General features: G+C 45.6%; 1 protein-coding gene and 1 pseudogene across 2 annotated transcripts in view; both read right to left on the bottom strand.

Annotated features, from left to right (window-relative positions):
- Nucleotides 1-18,818, bottom strand: part of Nceh1 (neutral cholesterol ester hydrolase 1) — an 89,560-nt gene that overhangs the window by 20,194 nt on the left and 50,548 nt on the right. Inside the window, exons 2-3 of one of the 2 annotated variants that reach the window (XM_045130246.1) lie at nucleotides 9,008-9,236; nucleotides 3,970-4,039 (exon numbers count right to left, since the gene is read on the bottom strand). In XM_045130246.1, coding sequence (XP_044986181.1) covers nucleotides 3,970-4,039; nucleotides 9,008-9,236 — 299 coding nt within the window. Of the gene's footprint in view, nucleotides 1-3,969; nucleotides 4,040-8,986; nucleotides 9,237-18,818 lie in introns of both variants that reach the window. The other variant, XM_045130245.1, reaches the window with a different exon arrangement.
- LOC101613580 overlaps nucleotides 17,036-18,818 on the bottom strand; it is a 29,393-nt pseudogene continuing 27,610 nt past the window's right edge.

Below are 18,818 nucleotides of genomic sequence, written 5' to 3' on the forward strand. Positions count from 1 at the left end.
GGGGTGTCAGGGGCCTTCAGGGAAGAAAACTCGCTTTTGCAGAAGCAGCTACTGCACTTTCTCTGCGGTACTGAGGCACCTGCGGTGGGCAGGACTGAGGAGAAGGATGCTGTAAGCCAGTCCTCTCGGTTTCTGTGGTGTCCTTTGGTGCTGGGAATGGGGCCTAGCCCGTGGCGGAGCTGACGAGGAGGGTTCTGTCCTCCCGACTGGGAGGAGGCACAGCGAGGACAGGTGTATGACGCCTACGATCTCTTATGTGGACGGGCACATGAGCCTCCTACAGCACCGTGACTTTGTAAGTTGGTGCGTCGGGACTTACAGGTGATAAAAGCCGAGCGAGGCCGGCACGCAGAGGTCTGCGGGCTACACTAGCAACGCGCCCAGCGCTGCGCCGCTTCCTGCGCGCAGAAACGTCAGGGGGACGGGCTGCAGGTAGCTACATAAAGTGGAATATAAGTGTACTGAACCCGTAATTAAAAGCCCAACTTGAAACCATTTTCCACACCTAAAAAAGCCAGATAAATCTCTTACGGAATTTAATGTCCAACTTCCTATGTTTTTTGAGCATTTTTATTTTTATAAGTATTTATTTATTTTACTTATTTGAAGAGGACAAGACGGAAAGACAGAGAGGGAGATAATGGGCATACCAGGGCCTTCAGCCACTACAAACGAACTCCAGATGCAAGCGCCACCTTGTGTGTCTGGCTTATATGGGTCCTGGGGAATCGAACCTGGGACCCTTGGCTTTGTAAGGCAAGCACCTTAACTGCTAAGCCATCTCTCCAGCCCCTCCTGAGCTTTATTGTCTTGTACTGTTTTGGTGTGTGTGTACTATTGCACATGTGTGAAGAAGCCAGAGGAGAGTATCAGGCGTTCTCTAGTCCCATTATACCTTATTTCCTTGAGACCGGGTCACTTACTGAACATGGAGTAATAGCATTTGACACTTTCACGGGCTGACCGGCGAGCTCTTAGTTTCCTCATACGCGAAGAAAACAGTAAAATACATACCTTGATTTATTTGTTTTATTCTTATTTTTTTCGAGGTGGTGTCTCATTCTGGCCCAGGCTGGCTTTGAATTCACTATGTAGTACTATGTAGGACTTTTCTGTGGATGATCAAGGAACGCTCACCCAGGGGAAGAAACACTGTCACAATGTCTGGCATGGGACAGATGTGACTTGGATTGTTACCATCACATCAACTGTTAAGTCTTCACCTCTTTTTAGTTGTTCTGAAGAGTGGTTTATAAAGACACCTCAAAACACTACCTCCGCTCTTACACGGTCAGTCACACCACTAACAGCTGTTGAGTACGGTGCTAGTGCTGTGGTCCAAGCTATCAAAACAGCTTTAAAGAAAATAACTTTTCTACTTCTTTTTTGAAACCTTGTGTTTTGAAAACTTAAGTTCAATTTCTGACAGCCTTGAATTTGCCACAGCTCTACAGATAGAAAGATGGTCTGAGGACTAGAGAGATGGCTTAGTGGTCAAGGCGCTTGCTTGTGAAGCCCAAGGACCCAAGCTCAATTCCCCAGGACCCATGCAAGCCAGGTGCTCAAGGTGGTGCATGCAATCTGGGGTTTGTTTACAGTGCCCAGAGGCCCTGGTGTTCCCATTCTCCTTTTGTCTGCCTCTTTCTTTCTGTCTTTATTTCTCTCTCTAATAAGATAAATATAAAATATTAAAAAATATATCATCTGAACCCAAGAAATCATGCCAAACATTTAAGAAAAAAGAATAGACCTGAGGAGGAATGTGGTAATCAGTAACTTTAACAAAAACACCAAAGATGCAACCCAAAGCCCGACTATTATTACCACTATGCTAACCTGCCCTGCCGGCCTTGGATACTATTTCTTCCTCTGTGGTAAAGAAGGAACTTAGGGCCTCACACATAATAGGCAAGTATTCTACTACTAAGCTACAAGCCCAGTTCCACTATTCATTACCTCTTAAAGGGATATGTTAAAAAAGAAAGGAAAGAGCTCTGGAAAGTACTATGGGGAGAAGAGAATTTACTGAAGTAGTCTTTTGGTTCTTGCAAATTAGACAACTGCTCTGCAATTTCACACAGGCTTAACTGTCAGAGGCTTATAGATGGCGAGGTTGCTGGTACCTCTGAATCGCCCACGGACACGGGCAGCAGCAGTGACCATGAAGGTGGACCCTCCAAAGCTTCCTTCCACTGGACCCTCAGGCCTGGGAAATGATCGAGCTGGGGGCACGCCCCCACCGACAGGCAACTGCCTCTCTGGGTGGGGAGAGGGTGAGCTCCCGTGCCTGTCCTCCATGCAGCAGGCAGGTGCCGCCGTCCAGCTTGCCTTTGCCTGCAGCTCGCTGCGCAGCGCCTGCCGGCAGAGGCTCCATCAGGCTCGGCCTCCCTTTCCTCGGTTCTTCAGCCCCAAAGCCAGCAAAACATAGCAGCTGATCACCTCAACTTCACAGTGGACACTCATCATTCCCAGGCAGCAGCCTCTGGGCCCTTTTCTACTTCTTGCATGTAGGAGAAATTCCCTTAAATGGCTAGCTGGAGATGTGGCTCTGTTGGTAGAGTACTGGCCTAGCATGTACAATACCCTAGGTGTGATCCTCAGTACCATAAAGAACTGGGCATAATCGTGCATGCCTGTAATCCCAGCACTTGAGAGGTTGAATAAGGTAGGAGGACCACCATGAGTTCAAGGCCAGTCTGTATTGTTACAGGTCACATTAGGCTAGAAACCCTGCCTCAAACCAAGAACAACAACAACAAAATGTTAGCCAGGCTTGGTGGCATTCAGATGGCAGAGGTAAGAGGATCACTGAAAGTTCCATGCCAGCCTGAGACTGCAGAGTACATTGCAAGTCAGCCTGGGATACAGTTAGACCCTATCTTGACAAATAAAAAACAGCAACAACAACAACAAAATCAGTATCAAGATTATATATTGCTAGTTTTTAGTTATTGCCTTTTCTAGAAATTTTCAAAACTAAAACAAGGTAGAATGAGGATATAGCTCAGTAGCAAGGTGTTTGCTTGGCATATATGAGGTGCTGGATCTGATCCCTAGCACTGTAGAAGCAAACAAATGAGTAAATGTTAAAAGTAAGGCAATTCCAGATGGGGATATTGCTCAGTAAAAGGCCCTTGCTTTCAAAATCTGACATGCTTGGGTTTGATCCCACACAACATAAAGCTGGATGCATGAAAGTGGTTTATGTGTCTGACATTTGTTTGCAGTGGCAAGGGACCCTGGCTTATACACACACAATAAATAATAAATAAATAAATAATTTATTCATTTTTTTAAAATAAGGAAGTTCAGGGCTGGAGAGATGTTTCAGCAGTGAAAGGCACTTGCTTGCAAAGCTTAGTAGCCTGTGTTTGATGCCCAGGACCCACATGAAGCCAGATGTGCAAAGTGACACATGCACCTGGAGTTCATTTGCAGTGGCAAGAAGCCCCGGTGCACCCATCATTCTCATTCTCTTTCTCCTTGCAAATAAATAATCTCATAAATAAAGTAATAAAATATTTTTTAAAATAGGTAATTCAGGGTTTAATTAAAGCTAGTTCAAAAAATGTTAAGGCCAGGTGTGGTGGCACACTTGTTTTTTTTTTTTTTTTTTTTTTTTTTTGGTTTTTCGAGGTAGGGTCTCACTGTAGCCCAGGCTGACCTGGAATTCACTCTGTCGTCTCAGGGTAGCCTCAAACTCACAGCAATCCTCCTACCTCTGCCTCCCGAGTGCTGGGATTAAAGGTGTGCACCACCACGCCCAGTGTGAGGCACATATCTTTAATATCAGCTCTTGAGCGCTAGGTCAGCCTCAGCTGGAGTGTGATCCTGCCATAAAAGAAATCCAAACTGGTGTGGCCCACATCAGTATTCTCAACATTTTACATTTCTGTATTTTTATCACTTGTAAAGTTACTGGACAGTGTTTACAATTTCTTTTTACTAAATGACACATTAATTACTTACTCAATGGAGACAATGACAGCATTCAACTCCTCAGCCACTGCCGTGCACAGATCATCGTAGTGGCTGATCCCTAAAAGAGAAGACAGTAATCACCACACAAGAAGTCGCTCACACCGTATGCACGAGTTGTTCTGAGTGTAGGTTGTGTTTAGACTTAATAAAAGCCATGAAAAATGGGTGTGAGCCTAGTGTGACAGCTCATTTTATAATCCACACTTGAAGGGTAGAGGCAGGCGGCTCAAGAGTTCAACGTCAACCTGGGCTACGTGACACCCTGTCTCCACAAAGCAAAACAAAGAAAAGGAAGAAAGCAGAGAAAAGAGTAGAAAAAGGGGGAAGAGGAAGGTAGAAGGGAAAGGGGGAAAAATATAAACAAATATTCTAATAATGCGGTCACATATGTAATGGCAAGAATTACTTTCTGTTAAATGCAATTATGGTAACTAACAGGAAATCCACATTAGATTAGCTTTGGAGATGTTTTTAACTAACTAAACATTTACTTCATAATGGGCTATATGAAATGGACCAAATCAATTTGATTTTTATAGCTCTTCAAATAGATCCTTTCAATAAAAAAAAACCCAGGCAAATAAACCATTTCTTCTTAGAATTATACAATTTCAATTTGTTAATATCTTGCTGTGATTTAGGAAATTTGAAGAAAATGGTCATCTCTTTAAACTGACATACAAGGAAGTAGGATTTTAGAAAGTCTTATCATTTCCTAAGAGGACTCAGAGCCCAGCATGGAGGTGCACACCTTTAATCCCAGCACTTGGGAGGCAGAGTCAGGAGAATCTCTGAGTCTGAGGCCAGCCTGGAGCTCCAGAGTTCCAGGTCAGCCTGGGCTAGAGTGAGACCCTACCTCAAAAAATTTGTTTTAAATAAAAGAGGGAGGACTCAGAGGTCCTAGGGATTCTTTTTTAATATTCTATTTATTTATAAGTAGAGAGATGCAGAAAAAGAGATAGAAGAGAGAGAACATGAATATAGGCATGCCAGGGCCTCTGCCACAAACTCCAGACACGTGCACTACTTTGTGTGCCTGGCATACGTTACTCAAGTTGAACCCAAGTCAGCAGCCTCTGCAGGCTTAATGGCTGAGCCATCTCCCATAAGAATTTAATCTTTTAATTGTTCTTCTAATAGGTTGGGCTTCGGATATAGCTCAGTTGATAAGAGTACGTTCATCTAGAAAGTTTAAAGCCTTGGGTTGGGGGCTAGAGAGGTGGCTAGAGACCCTTTGAGGTACCTGCCTACAAAAACTTAAGGACCGAGGTTCAGTTCCCCAGTACCCTCAAAATCCAGATGCACTAGGTGGCGCATGCATCTGGAGTTTGTTTGCAGTGGCTGGAGGGCCTGGCATACCCATTCTCTCTCTTTATCTCTCTCTCAAATAAAATAAATAAATAATATTTTTTAAGCCTTGGGTTGGGGCTGGAGAGATGGCTTAGTGGTTAAGGCATTTGCCTGCAACGCCAAAGGACCTCAGTTCAATTCCCCAAGACCTACATAAGCCAGATGCACAAGGTGGCGAATGTGTCTGGAGTTTGTTTGTAGTAGATGGAGGCCCTGGCACTCCCATTCTCTCTCTGTCTGCTTCTCTCTCTCACAAATAAATAAGTAATAAATAAATAATAATCCAGCCTTGGGTTAAATCCTCAGCCAAATGGGGTTTGGTGGCACACATGTATAAGCCCAATACTTGGGAAATGGATGCAGGAAGATCTGAAGCTTAAGGTCATCTTTCACTACACAGTAAGTTTGAAGCCAACCTGAGATGCCTGAGACCTTGGCCCAAAACAAAAGGACTTATTTGCAGTAAAGGTCCTAACATTCCCTCCCTTCCACACCTCACAACATGGCCTTAGAGCCATAGGTTTCAGAACCGCATAAGTACATACCCATACCCACCAGCCTGAGCTCGCCCCCAAGCAGGAGTGAACAGTAAAATGTATGGAGTAAAGGCCAGCTGACTGTCCTCACCCACACCATTCCTGCCACCTGTGGTCCTTGTCTTGGGCGTGACGTGACATCTCCTCTGACAAGTGTCCAGGGCTACAGAGCCAGTCTTGGCAGGCCTACTCACCCTCTGACTTATTTTGGGATTCCTATCTCTAGCACACCCTGGCGTGACCAAGAGCCAAGTGAGCACACAGCTATGCGTTTCCACCCTGTAAGGCCAGCACCCCAATACTCTCTTTGGTCTTGGGCAAACCTACATACTCAGGAAATGGAGACAAATCAGCTGATAATAATAAACAATGGATACGGAGCTTAATGTGCTGCAAGAGAAAGTTATACTTTTTGCTATTTCCTGCATTATAAAAAGTATATAATGATATAATTAAGAGACCAACTTGACATTGTCTTTAAATATAGGGGACAACAGAAACTCTGGGCTGAAGCTGAGGAAGAGTGCCATCCTCGGTACAGTGCGGCTTCCACTGGGACAGACTTGTGTGCCCTGGGCTGCTTTGGTGAGCAGCCTCCTACTTGGAACTTGGTCTAGTCATGACAGTCACTTGGCAAGAACATTTCCTTGTAATGGCTGCATATTTGTGATGCTTTAAAACATTTTATTTGTTGATTCATTTATTTATTGGAGAGAGAGAGAATGGGCATGCCAGGGCCTATAGTCACTGCAAACAAACTCCAGACAAATGTGCTACCTTGCGCATCTGGCTTTACGTGAGGACTGGGAATGAAACCTAGGTCCTTAGGACCTTGCAGACAAGCATCTTAACCACTGAACCATGTCTCTAGACCCTCTCTGATGTTTTAATTTTTGGCTTCCTAAGCTGGTAATGTGTGTATTAACAAACACCTGCTCTATGCAGGCTGCTGGGAGAGAAAAGTCATCTGTAGTGGACCTTAGGAGATACACAGTCAGCCAGTCAGGCAAGATGTGCCCACCAGGGCGATAGTGAATGGGTGTTAATGCAGTTCACCAGCCTTTCTGACTGGATTTCAGGCCTGTCCATAGGAGGGAATTCATGCCTGGTACTGAAAACTTAGCAAAAATCCCATAGCTAGGAAGACCATAGGAGGGAAGTTACTACTGCTGTTTGGCTAAATGGTTATGTTGTGCCCATCCAACTGCCCTCTAAACATTTATGTTTTACCTATAGATTAGTGCTGCTCTCACAGTTAACTGGAGAAGCTTCTTTTTACAGTTGGCTTTGACTGCTGAGAAGAAGTGTTGAAAGTAAGTGGCTGTTGAGTGCTCAGAGACATCCCTATCACCTCCTTCGTGGCTCAGGGAACATTGCAGAAGAGGGGCAGAAAGAATGTTAAGTGCTGGGTCTGGCGAAATGGCTTTATACTTAAGGCACTTGCCTGCAAAGCCAAAGGACCCAAGTTCAATTCCCCAGAAGCCACAAAAGCCAGGTGCACAAGATGGTTCATGCATCTGGAGTTAGTTTACCGAGGCCAGAGGACCTGGCACACCCTATCCACTTCTCTCTCACACATAAATAAATAAAAGTAGAATATTAAGTGCTAAGTACTGGGTGTGATGGTGCAAGCCTTTAATCCTAGCACTCGGGAGGCAGAGATAGGAAGATCACCATGAGTTTGGGGCCATTTTGAGACGACATGGTTGAATTCCAGGTCAGCCTGGGCTAGAGCAAGACCCTTCCTTGAAAAGCCCCTCCCCCCAAAAAAGATGTAAGTGCTAAAGGATGGGGGGAGGAATGCTTAGAAACAAACACTCTATTTCGGAGAAAGGGGTTTTCAAAACACCAGAGCCAAAGTTGAGAGCCAAGTATAGTTTACAACACTAATAACAGTACTTGACAGCATGAAGGAAAGGACTTCTAGGAGTTTGAGGCCAATCTAACACACAGAGTGGCCTGGCGTGGTGGCGCATGCCTTTAACCCCAGCACTCAGGAGGCAGAGATAGAAGGACTGATGTGAGTTTGAGTCCACCCTGAGACTCCACAGTGAATTCCAGGTCAGCCTGAGCTAGAGTGAGACCCTACCTTGAAAAACCAAAAAAAGAAAAAAGAAAAAGAAAAAAGACAGAGTGAGTTCCAGGTCAGCATGGGCTATTGTGAAACCCTGCCTCAAAAACACAAGTTTGAGCTGGGTGTGGTGGTGCACACGTTTAATCCCAGCACTTGGAAGGCAGAGGTAGGAGGATTGCCATGAGTTCGAGGCCACTCTGAGACTACATTGTGAATTCCAGGTCAGCCTGGGCTAGAGTGAGACCTTCCTTGAAAAAACAAAATAATAATAATAAAATAATTAAAAAGTTGATGGGAAAGTTACAGATAATTCCCTCATATTCTGGCCCAGGGAAACTTATTTTGGTGCAAAAAGCTGTTAACACTTCACAATAAGTCTATGATTTATGTCACAGGATTTTTTTTTCTTTTTAAAGAATTTATTTTTATTTTTATTTATTTATTAGAGACAGAGAGAGAGAGAAAGAGAAAAAAAAAGGGGGGGGGGCATGCCAGGGCCTCTAGCCACTGCAAACAAACTCCAGACACATGTGCCACCTCGTGTTTACTTGGGACCGGAAGAATCAAACCTGGGTTCTTAGGGTTTGCAGGCAAACGCCTTAACCACTAAGCCATCTCTCCAGCCCAGGAACTTTTTCTTATATCTTCCCAGATGACTGTGATCCTCCAGTCTACACCTTCTGAGTGCTTGGATTACTAGCATTCACCACCACCCCCAGTTTTATGCGGTACTGGGTACCTAGCCCAGGTTTTATGCAAACTAGGCAAGCGCTCTACCAACTGAGCTACATCCCCAGCCCAGAAAATATTCTGAAAGCAATCTACTGACCCTAAGAAACAAAGCAAAAAGCCAAAACATTTACACACAATAATCGTAATTATGCTTGAAAGTAGGACCCTTTGGGATGGAGAAGGGGACACTGTTTATGTGGATGGGATGACAGAGATAAAAGGACAGACAGCCCAGGAGACCGCAGGTCTTCCTTCTCTAGTAAAGCCAAAGCCAGTCACATGCCTCCTCCCAGGAACCAACACCACAAACTACCTGAAGGTGACAGGGACATACTTGCGCTTGCCAAGGCCCAGCCGCCTCCGTGGATGTAGACCACAGCCCGCCTCAGTTGCTCATCAGGTTTCGGAGAGCCTTCAAACACCCTGACCTCGACCCCATCAAAGTTGGTGTCCGCCACCTTCACTTTCGCAGTGGAGTAGGCGTTTTTCTTGCCAAAGGAAACGATGAGAAAATTCAGAGCGATCAGGTGGTGGGTCAGCCCCAGGTAATGTATGGTGTTGCTCTAGAAGAGGGAGTGAGGAAGACAGGAAGGCGAGGTTAAAGGTCAGCAACAGAGCCTTGAATCCACAGTGACCCTTCTGTCATAGTTTCCAGAGTGTGGGGATACATGAGCCACCGTGCCTGGTGACATTTATTTGCGCTTTTCCAAGCAACTGCTCCTGGACTAGAGGGATCACAAGGCACTTGTAATAAGACAAGTTGTGTTCACTGCCTCCCAAGTGCTGGGATTAAAGGCATGCACCACCGTGCCTGGCCTGGCCTCTCTTGTGTACAGTCAGCTCACACACAATCAAGCTCCACCTAGCTGGGTCCCCTCTACTGCCCTCTGTTGTAGACAGATCTACATTGCTGGGGTGAACATTCAATCTAGACACGGTTTATGGGAGGAAGGGGCTTATTTCAAGCTGACAGATCCAGAGGAAGTTCCAATCCGTGGCAGGAAAAGATGCTTCCACACACCCAAGCACAGAGAAACAACCAAACAGGCAGTGACACCAACAAGCAGGGCCCAGGCAGAGGCGCCCACCCTGCCGCACACCTTTGTGCTGGAATTCAGCTCCGTCCCCAAACACACCTTAGGGCTGGACCCCCAGGATCTGCCCCCAGTGACACCTCCTCTGGTGAGGTAGCAGGAGATCCAAGTTGAAAGCCTTAATAAAACACATGACAATGGGGAAGAGACATTCAAACTACCACACCCTCCAGGGCCTGAAAGCAGACGAGAATGAGAACCCCAAAGAGGTCCAGTTTACTCAATACTATTTTCCCCTAATACTTTGTTGTTATTCTTTCTCCCCAATATATTCTCTAGGACTGTCTTCCTGTACTCTACTGTTGCAGTCAGGTTCCCATTGCTGGCAGAAACCACCCGACCAAGAGCAGCCTGTGGGGAAAAAAAGGGGGAGCTTATTTTGGCTTACAGACTTGAGGGAAGCTCCATGATGGCAGGGGAAACAATAGCAAAAGCAGAGGTTGGCCATCACCTCCTGGCCAACATCAGGTGGACAATAGGAACAGGAGAATGTGCCAAACACTGGCATGGGGAACCTGGCTATAATACCCATAAGCTGGCCCCCCAACAATACACCACCTCCAGGAGGCTTGAATTTTCAGTTGCCATCAGCTGGGGAGACTAGCATTTAGAACACCTAAATTTATGGGGGACACCTGAATCAAACCAGCACCTCTACCAATGCACTTTCAGGGTCCCTTAGATAGACCCACTGGAGAATTTTCCCAAAACCACACCTGATAACCCCACTCAGCTTGAAGAAGCCAGATTGGCCATGGCCCCAATTCCCTAAAAGCGGCTGGAGTTGCTTCTTCCCAGGAGGTGCTGAAGCAGCTTCAGGTGACAAGGACCCTTGAAAGTTAGAGCAAGAAATGTCCTTGATCCAGCTCTTGCAGTCTTCTCTTCACTAGAGGTCAGAGAAAGATCTGGCTTCTCCTTATCTCTTGCCTAAAGGAGTTCCCTAGACCTGTATTTCTTATTTATTTGAAGCGGGAGGGGGGTGTATGGGCATGCCAGGGCTTCTAGCCACTGCAAACAAACTCCAGATGCATGCGCCACTTTGTACATATGGCTTTACATGGGTACTTGGGAATCAAACCCGGATCGGCAGGCTTTGCAAACAAGCATCTTTAACCACCGAGCCATCTCTCCAGCCCTAGATGTGTTTTTCTATAAACTCAGCCTGGTCTCTCCCTAGTCAGGAGTTCCCCTTTCTTAGAATGAAGATTCCTGGAAGGACTAGACCTAAGCCTGGCATGGTGGTTGGTTAGCTCAGCCCCCAGAACTTGAGCGTTAGGGTTGTTTAGCTCAGCTTCCTTCAGAACCTATAAATAACCCAAATTTGGATTCTCTAGGCGGACTTTAGCCCCTCCTGCCTTCTCGTGGACAGGAACACTTCATACTCTCAGCTTCTTCCTTCTCTTAATCTAGTAAAATCTCTCTAAAATTAATACATAGGTATATGGCTGGAGAGAGCTCAGTAGCTAAGGGAGCTTCCTGTGCAAGGATGAGGGCCTGAAACCATCAGAGTTCAAATTTCTATATTCCACATAAACAGCTGGGCCTGGCCATGTGTGCCTGTAACCCCAATCCTGCAGGAGGGAAGAGACCTGAGAATCATGAGAGCACAGCAAGCTCTGGGATCAAGTAAGCAGATTCCTACTCAAAACAAGACTAGGCTGGGAAAGCAATGGGCCTGAAAGGCTGCTACAGCCACCACAGGTGAATGCCCACCCCTTCCCCATCGGCCGAGCATAGGGGGAGCTGTATCACACCACACAGATGCACACATTACAAAACATACTTTTAATACTGTTACGCCTATATGTTTAAATGTGTCTAGACATTTTGAAAGTAAAGAGTGTTCAGGAAAAGAGGAACAAGGTTAATGGGAGTCCCACCATTTTGAAGAACATCTCAGACAAAACCAGGAACTACTCAGAAATGAGTAAAGTTACTGAAAGCCAGACACTGTGGCTCAGGCCTGAAGATCCAGCATTTGGGATGTGGAGACAATAAGACTGCTGCATGTTTAAGGACAGCCTGGCCTATACAGTAAGACCTTGTCAAAGACAGACAAAGGAGACCTGGCTTCTTGCAAAAGGTGTAGTGAGAAAAATACCACATTGGAGCTGGAGAGATGGCTTAGCAGCTAAGGCGCTTGCCTGTGAAGCCTAAGGACCCATGTTTGACTCTCCAGATCCCACGTAAGCCAGATGCACAAAGGTGAGCAAGTGCAAGGTTTCACATGCCCACTAAGGGGGGCAAGCATCTGGAGTTTGATATCAGTGGCTGAGGCCCTGCCATGCCAAGTTTCTCTCTATCTCTCTCTCTGTAAAATTTAAAATTAAATTTTAAAAAAATGATCACAGTCCCTTACCCACCATAGACCCTTCAGCGTTTATTCCTCTCTATTTCTATAAGACCATCAGGAGGCTGGAGATATCAGAACATTGGTGGAACGTGAACATCGAACAGCAGTGGTCAGTAGAGCCATTCATGGTATCGTAAGAGCAGGGAGGGATGTTAGCACAAAAGAGAGCACAATGATCACAACATACGGAGGTCACCACTGCATCTTGATGCGGTACAGTGGGTCTCAACATTCGCCCTTCTGCCTCTGGGTACTGCAGCCAGTGACTCCAGACTGCCACGGAAAGGAATGCATATGAAACCATCAGCCAGTGTTCATGAAAAGCAAGCACAAGTGGCAATGATCAAACAATACACAGCTATTTCAGGAATGCTGGTAATATCCATTTGCTGGCACATAATAGAAGCAGCAGAAAAAAGAATATTCATAAAATAATCCGAAAATAAAATGCAGCAGCTATGTGTGTTCTGTTGTCCACTGCCCAATTTACTGAAAAAAATTAAAATATCTGCTAACAGGGCTGGAGAGATGGCTTAGCTGTTAAGGGACTTACATATAAAGCCACAGGACCCAGGTTTAATTCTCCAGTATCCACATAAAGCCAGATGCACAAGGTGGTGCACACATCTGGAGTTTGTTGGCAGTGGCTAGAGGCCCTGGGGCACCCATTCTCTCTATCTGTCTCTCTCTCAAATAAATAGAAATTTTAAATATATATATATCTGGGCTGGAGAAATGACTTAGTGGTGAAGGCACTTGCCTGCAAAGCCTAAAGATCCCGGTTCAATCCTCCAGTACCCATTTAAGCCAGATGTACAAGGTGGTGCATGTGTCTAGTTTGTAAAAATACATATCTATTAACAGTCTTCCCATTAAATAAACAGGCACACAAATAAAGGTAGGAACATGGGGATGTGCAGATGAGGACATACATAGAGAGAAAGAGAATTACAACCATCAACTTAAACACTCTGGCAAATTAGAAAACAGCACACTGCCACCAAAGTTTTATTGCAAAACATCTATCAGTCCAACTTGGGTACTACTGGTATCTACCAGGGCATCGCTGAACATCACTGTACTTGTCAAGACTCTAGAGTAAGTACCAGAAGCCCTGTCATCAGGGCTGTCAACTAATAGAGAGCAAGAGGATCCACCCCATTCTTCACTAGACAAGCAGCTGGGCAGGCAGGAAATGACCCATGGGTGAAGAAAAGGCTGGCTTGGCTCTGCCACTCTACATACCCCTACCTTCTACTTTTAGGTAAGTAGATTCTTGATTAAACAAGGAAGACAAATCATACATGATTTTACTCAACTGGGAGAAACCTAAAAGGAGTAATCTTTACAAAACAGGCCACAGCAGAACATGGTTCATCTGATACTTCCTTCAGGGCCACGACCTTGACTCAGTGCCCCTGGCGTATCCACAAACACCACTGCCTCTCAGTTTATGTATACTTGCATTGGCAGAATCTCTTTAGCTTTAAACTTAAAAAAATATCATTTACTTATTTATTTCACAGAGCAAGAGAGAGTGTGTGTCTGTGAATATGGACATGCCAGGGTCTCCTGTCACTGCAAACAAATTCCAGATGCATGGGCCACTTTGTGCATCTGGCTTGATGTGGGTCCTGTGGACTAGAACCCAGGTTGTCAAGCTTTGCAACCAGAGGTCTTTAGCCACTGAGTCATCACTCCAACCCTATTTTTAAACTCTTTGTTGATTAATTTTCTTATATGTATACAAATATTTTGATCATAATCCCCTCCCATTACCTTCTTTTATGCTTTGTCCCCCTTCCACTGAATCCCTTCTTTCCAACTAGTTCATCTTCTATTGATTTTTTATCTATTTATTTATTTATTTATTTATTTTTTGGTCTCCTGCATCAAATCTTGTGCAGGTCTTGTGCAGATAAATGTTGAGGTCATGAGTGAAAGAGCCATTCTGTGTTTGGAAGAAAGCATTCCCAAGCACTGCTACCCATCCTCCGACTTACATTCTTCCTGCCTCCTCTTCCACAATGTTCCCTAAGCCTTGGAGGGTGGGGTAGAGAGGTCTCATTTAGCACTGAACACTTGACAGACATTTCTCAGCAATTTGATGGGTACTGAGTCTCCCTGGTAGTCACTGCCATCTGCAACAAGAAGCTTCTCTGACCAAAGATGAGAATTAGCAGAATTTCTGAACAACTGTTCTTAAAACAATGACAGAGTGATGCAGAGGTAGAAACTCTGATTAATGAGGACAGTTTGTTTATGTTAAAAGAAGAAGAAGGAGCCGGGCGTGGTGGCGCACGCCTTTAATCCCAGCACTTGGGAGGCAAAGGTAGGAGGATCGCTGTGAGTTCGAGGCCACCCTGAGACACCATAGTGAAGTCCAGGTCAGCCTGGGCTAGACTGAGACCCTACCTCAAAAAAGCCCCCCCCCAAAAAAAAGAAGGAGGAGGAGGAGGAGGAGGGATGGAGAGATGGCTTAACAGTTAAGGAACTTGCTTGTGAAGCCTAAGGACCCAGGTTTGATTCTCCAGGTCCCACATAAGCCAGATGCACATGGTGGCACATGAATCTGGAGTTTCTTTGCAGTGACTAAGGGCCCATTCTTCCTCTCTCTCCCTCTCTGTGTCTCTAATAAATAAATAAAAATTTGAAAATCTTAAAAAAGAAGAAGAAGAAAAGGCAGGAAAAAAACAAGTAGGTGGGATGGGGGAAAGAACCATAAAAGCTAAGAGAAAAACTGCTAATATTTGGAATTGTTTGGAGACATTAGAGGACTTCAAGGGGAGATATTGATTAGTGATTAAGGCACTTACCTGTGAAGCCTAAGGACCCAGGTTCAATTCCCCAGTACCCATGTAAGCCAGATGTACAAGGTGGTGCATGTATCTGGAGTTCATTTGCAATGGCTAGGAGACCTGGTTGCTCGTTCTCTCTCTGTCTCTGTCTCTCTCTGAATCATCTATCTATCTGCCTGCTTCTCTCACTTAAATAAATAACTAAATTTAAAACAAACTCAAGAACACACAGTTATCCTGACAGCAGACACAGTGGTGCATGCTTGTAATCTCAGACCAGGGCTTGGTCCCCAGAACCCACTTGGAAATTCTGAGTATGGTGCATGTGTTTGCAAACCCAGTACTGGAGAGGCAGTCAGCAGGATCCCAGGCTCTCATCGGTCTGCCAATCTAGCCTCACTGTTAAGGTCCAAGCCACTGAGAGACCCTATCTTAAGACAGGTGGGTGGTGTTCAACACCCAAGGTGGTCTTCTGGCTTATACACACATATACCTATGCACACAAAGGCAGACTTTTTGTCTTGTTTTGTTTTTTTTGTTTTAAGACACAGGGTCTCACTCTATCTATCTCAGACTGGCCTGAAATTCACTATGTGGTCTCAGGCTGGCCCCAAACTCATGGTGATCCTCCTACTCTGCCTCCCGAGTACTGGGATTAAAGACATGTGCCACCACACCCAGCCTCAAACACATTTTTAAAAAGTTATTCTACAGCCAATTGAATGTTCTAAAATTTTAAAATAATATATATATATTTTAAATTGACAATGGAAGCTAGGAGTTGTGGTACATACCATTGACCCCAGCACTCAGGAGGCACAGGTAGGAGGATGGCTGTGAGTTCAAGGCCATCCTGAGACTACATAGTGAATTCCAGGTCAGCCTGAGCTAGAGTGAGACGCTACCTCAAAAAAAAAAAAAAAAAAAGAAAAGAAAAGAAAGATAACAGTCGTAAGTCACTACTTTTACTATTACTGTCACTAATACAACCTTTCCCTGCCTGAAGGCCCGCAGTGAGGGTGAGGGATGGCTGCTGAATTTAAGGACAAAGCTATGAGTGAGGTGCTATTCTACTCCTGTTTAGAGGAGAGACGAAAGGCTTAGAGATCAAGTAACCAGAGCAGTGGCTTTGTTACTAAAGCCATGCGGAACAAAGTGAGACCCTGTCTCCAAAAGACAAAGATCAACAAGAGAGTAACAGGAGAGAACCAGCACAGGTAACCGAGTAGCTGGTGATAGTAAGCGGGGCGATGCAAGTCCACGCAGCGCACAGAGGAAGCACTGGCCTCGTTCTGGGGATGAAATCCAGCAAGGCATCCGGCCTGAATCAAGCTCTCTGGAGGATGAAATATGAGCAGAAATGCAACTACAACCAGCCGGGTCAAAGTCCTGTCTCACAGTCACAAGGAATCACCAACATAGACAGAAGGGCAAACAAGCAGTTTTATTGAGAAGGGAAAGTTAAACTTCAGTTCCCTGCAACAGGGAGGGGCCCCAAAGTGGTGGCCAAGGAAGCTCTAGACCAGAGGTCTTTATATCTCAAGAAAGAGCCTGGCTGCTCCCTGTTCCTACGCAAAGGAGGCTTCAAGTTGGCATGAGCCTGGTTGATCAATCTGAATGTAGATGGGATCCTATGTGGTCATGGGATCTGGTGGAAGAACACAGACTCAGAAACAGCCCACCAGCCAACATCTTTTTTTTTTTTTATATATATGTAACTTTTTTATTTGCTGGGTGTGGTGGCATATGCCTTTAATTCCAGCACTCACTCAGGAGGCAGAGGTAGAAGGATCACTGCAAGTTCGAGGCCACCATGAGACTACAGAGTGTGTTCCAGGTGAGCCTGGGCTAAAGTGAGAGCTTACTTCAAAAAAAAAAAAAAAAAAAACACCTTTTTATTTTTTATTGAAATTTCTCATAATGTACATAATACATTTTAATCATACCCCCCCCCCAATATTACCATTTCTTGTTCTCACTCTTCTGCTCCCCATCCTTGAACTCATTTTTCTTTTCAACTACCAGTTGACATTCTGAGTTGAGTCAGGGCTTCGGGGAGTTACTTCCCAATCTCTTTACCATGTATATACCTTGTCCTCCCTGGGCTTGCACCCTAACTAGCTGCCTAAGGGCACTGTGCTCCCGATCTCCATCTGAACCAAGGCACAAAAGCGCTGGGCGGAGTCTTCCTGCAAACGCTTGTGCGAGCGTAAAGCAGATGAAGAAAGTTGGGGCAAGGAGTGAGCGCGGCTGAGAATGTGCCCATCAAACACTCGACTAGAAAGCGGCAAGAAGGTCATGAGGGTCAACTCCCAGCTCCCCTCACACCCTGGCTGGAACCTCAGGGGAATTACTAAGCCTCTCTGTGACTCAATTTACCACCTATAAAATAGAAATTCTGCCAATTACTTCAAAACATTGCTGGTCATTCTCACCTGTAATATCAGCACTTGGGAGTTCAAAGTCAGCCCTGGCTACAAAAAAAAAAAAAAAAGCCTGTCTCAAAGAGAAAAGAAAAAGTAAAGATTGCTCCCCGAACTGGAAACTAAAGCACCTGGAATACCATATGTCACACAGCAAGCCCTTGACCCACAGGTGACCATGACCCTAAGCCCCAAGACGGTCACACGAAGAAATGTGAGCTTGGGAAGAGGCCCGCCGTGGTTCATAAGGAAGCTGGAACTGTCACTGTGGTGGTTTGCATTAGGTGACCCTCATCAACCCGCGCTCCGGGTGCCTGGTTTCCAGCTGGTGGCAATTTGGGAACTGGAGCCTTGTTGGAGGAGGTGTGTGGCGGGCGAGCACATCGTTGTCACAGCCAGCTTCCCTTTGCCCGTGCTTGGCTCACTCTCAAGAGGCAGTGCTCCACCTGCTGTGGCAGAGGTGATGCCCAGCCTCTGCTCATGGAATCCTTTCCTCTGCCATCACGGAGCGTCCCTGCGAGTCTGTGAGCCAAAATAAACCCCTTCCTCCCACAGGCTGCTTTCCATTGGGTGCTTTGAGCGAGTGAGAAGAAGCTCACTACAATTGTTCTTCAGGCCTGCACACTTCCTGCTATTACCACATTGACAACCATGTTCTGACATTACTGCAAAAAAGTTGCAAACTTGGGCTGGAGTTTAGTGGTTAAGCACTCACCTGTGAAGCCTAAGGACCCCGGTTTGAGGCTCGATTCCCCAGGACCCGCGTTATGCAGATGCACAAGGGGGCGCATGCATCTGGAGTTGGTGTGCAGCGGCTGGAGGCCCTGGCGCGCCCATTCTCTCTCTCTCTCTCTCTTTCTCTCTCTGTGTGTGTGTGTGTCTGCCTCTTTCTCTGTCACTCTCAAATAAATAAAAAAATAAACAAACAAAAAAGCTTCCAAAAAAAAAAAGCTGCAAACTAATTAGCTCTAGAAAGATTTTTTCTGTATTCTCGGATCCAAGGGGTGGGGGGAGAAGGAGGGTAGGGAAGAACCAGCCCTGTGGTATTCCAGCCACATAAGTAACTGAGTGTGTGGTCAACGTGCAACGTGCAACGTGAGCCAAGTGCGCGGAAGACTGCGAGCAGCCGTCAGCCGTTCTAGCTCCTGACCCATTTCACCTCTCCTGACCCACGGTTTGGATTCTACACCACTGGTTCCCTAATCTCGTCAGCATGGTCATTTTATTCTAACTTCTATTTCGTGCTCTCCACATTCTGCTGTACTTGTACCAGTTATAGCAAAAATCTATAATCAGACAAAAGATTTCGTTTTCAAGGTGGGCGTGGCTGGTGCACGCCTTTAATCCCAGCACTTGGGAGGCAGAGGTAGGAGGTTCACAATGAGTTCGAGGCCACCCTGAGACTCTATAGTGAATACCAGGTCAGCCTGGGATAGAGTGAGACCCTACCTCGAAAAACCAAAAAAAAAAAAAATTA

The sequence above is a fragment of the Jaculus jaculus genome, chromosome 11 (genome assembly GCF_020740685.1).
Source record: "Jaculus jaculus isolate mJacJac1 chromosome 11, mJacJac1.mat.Y.cur, whole genome shotgun sequence".
NCBI lineage: Eukaryota > Metazoa > Chordata > Mammalia > Rodentia > Dipodidae > Jaculus > Jaculus jaculus.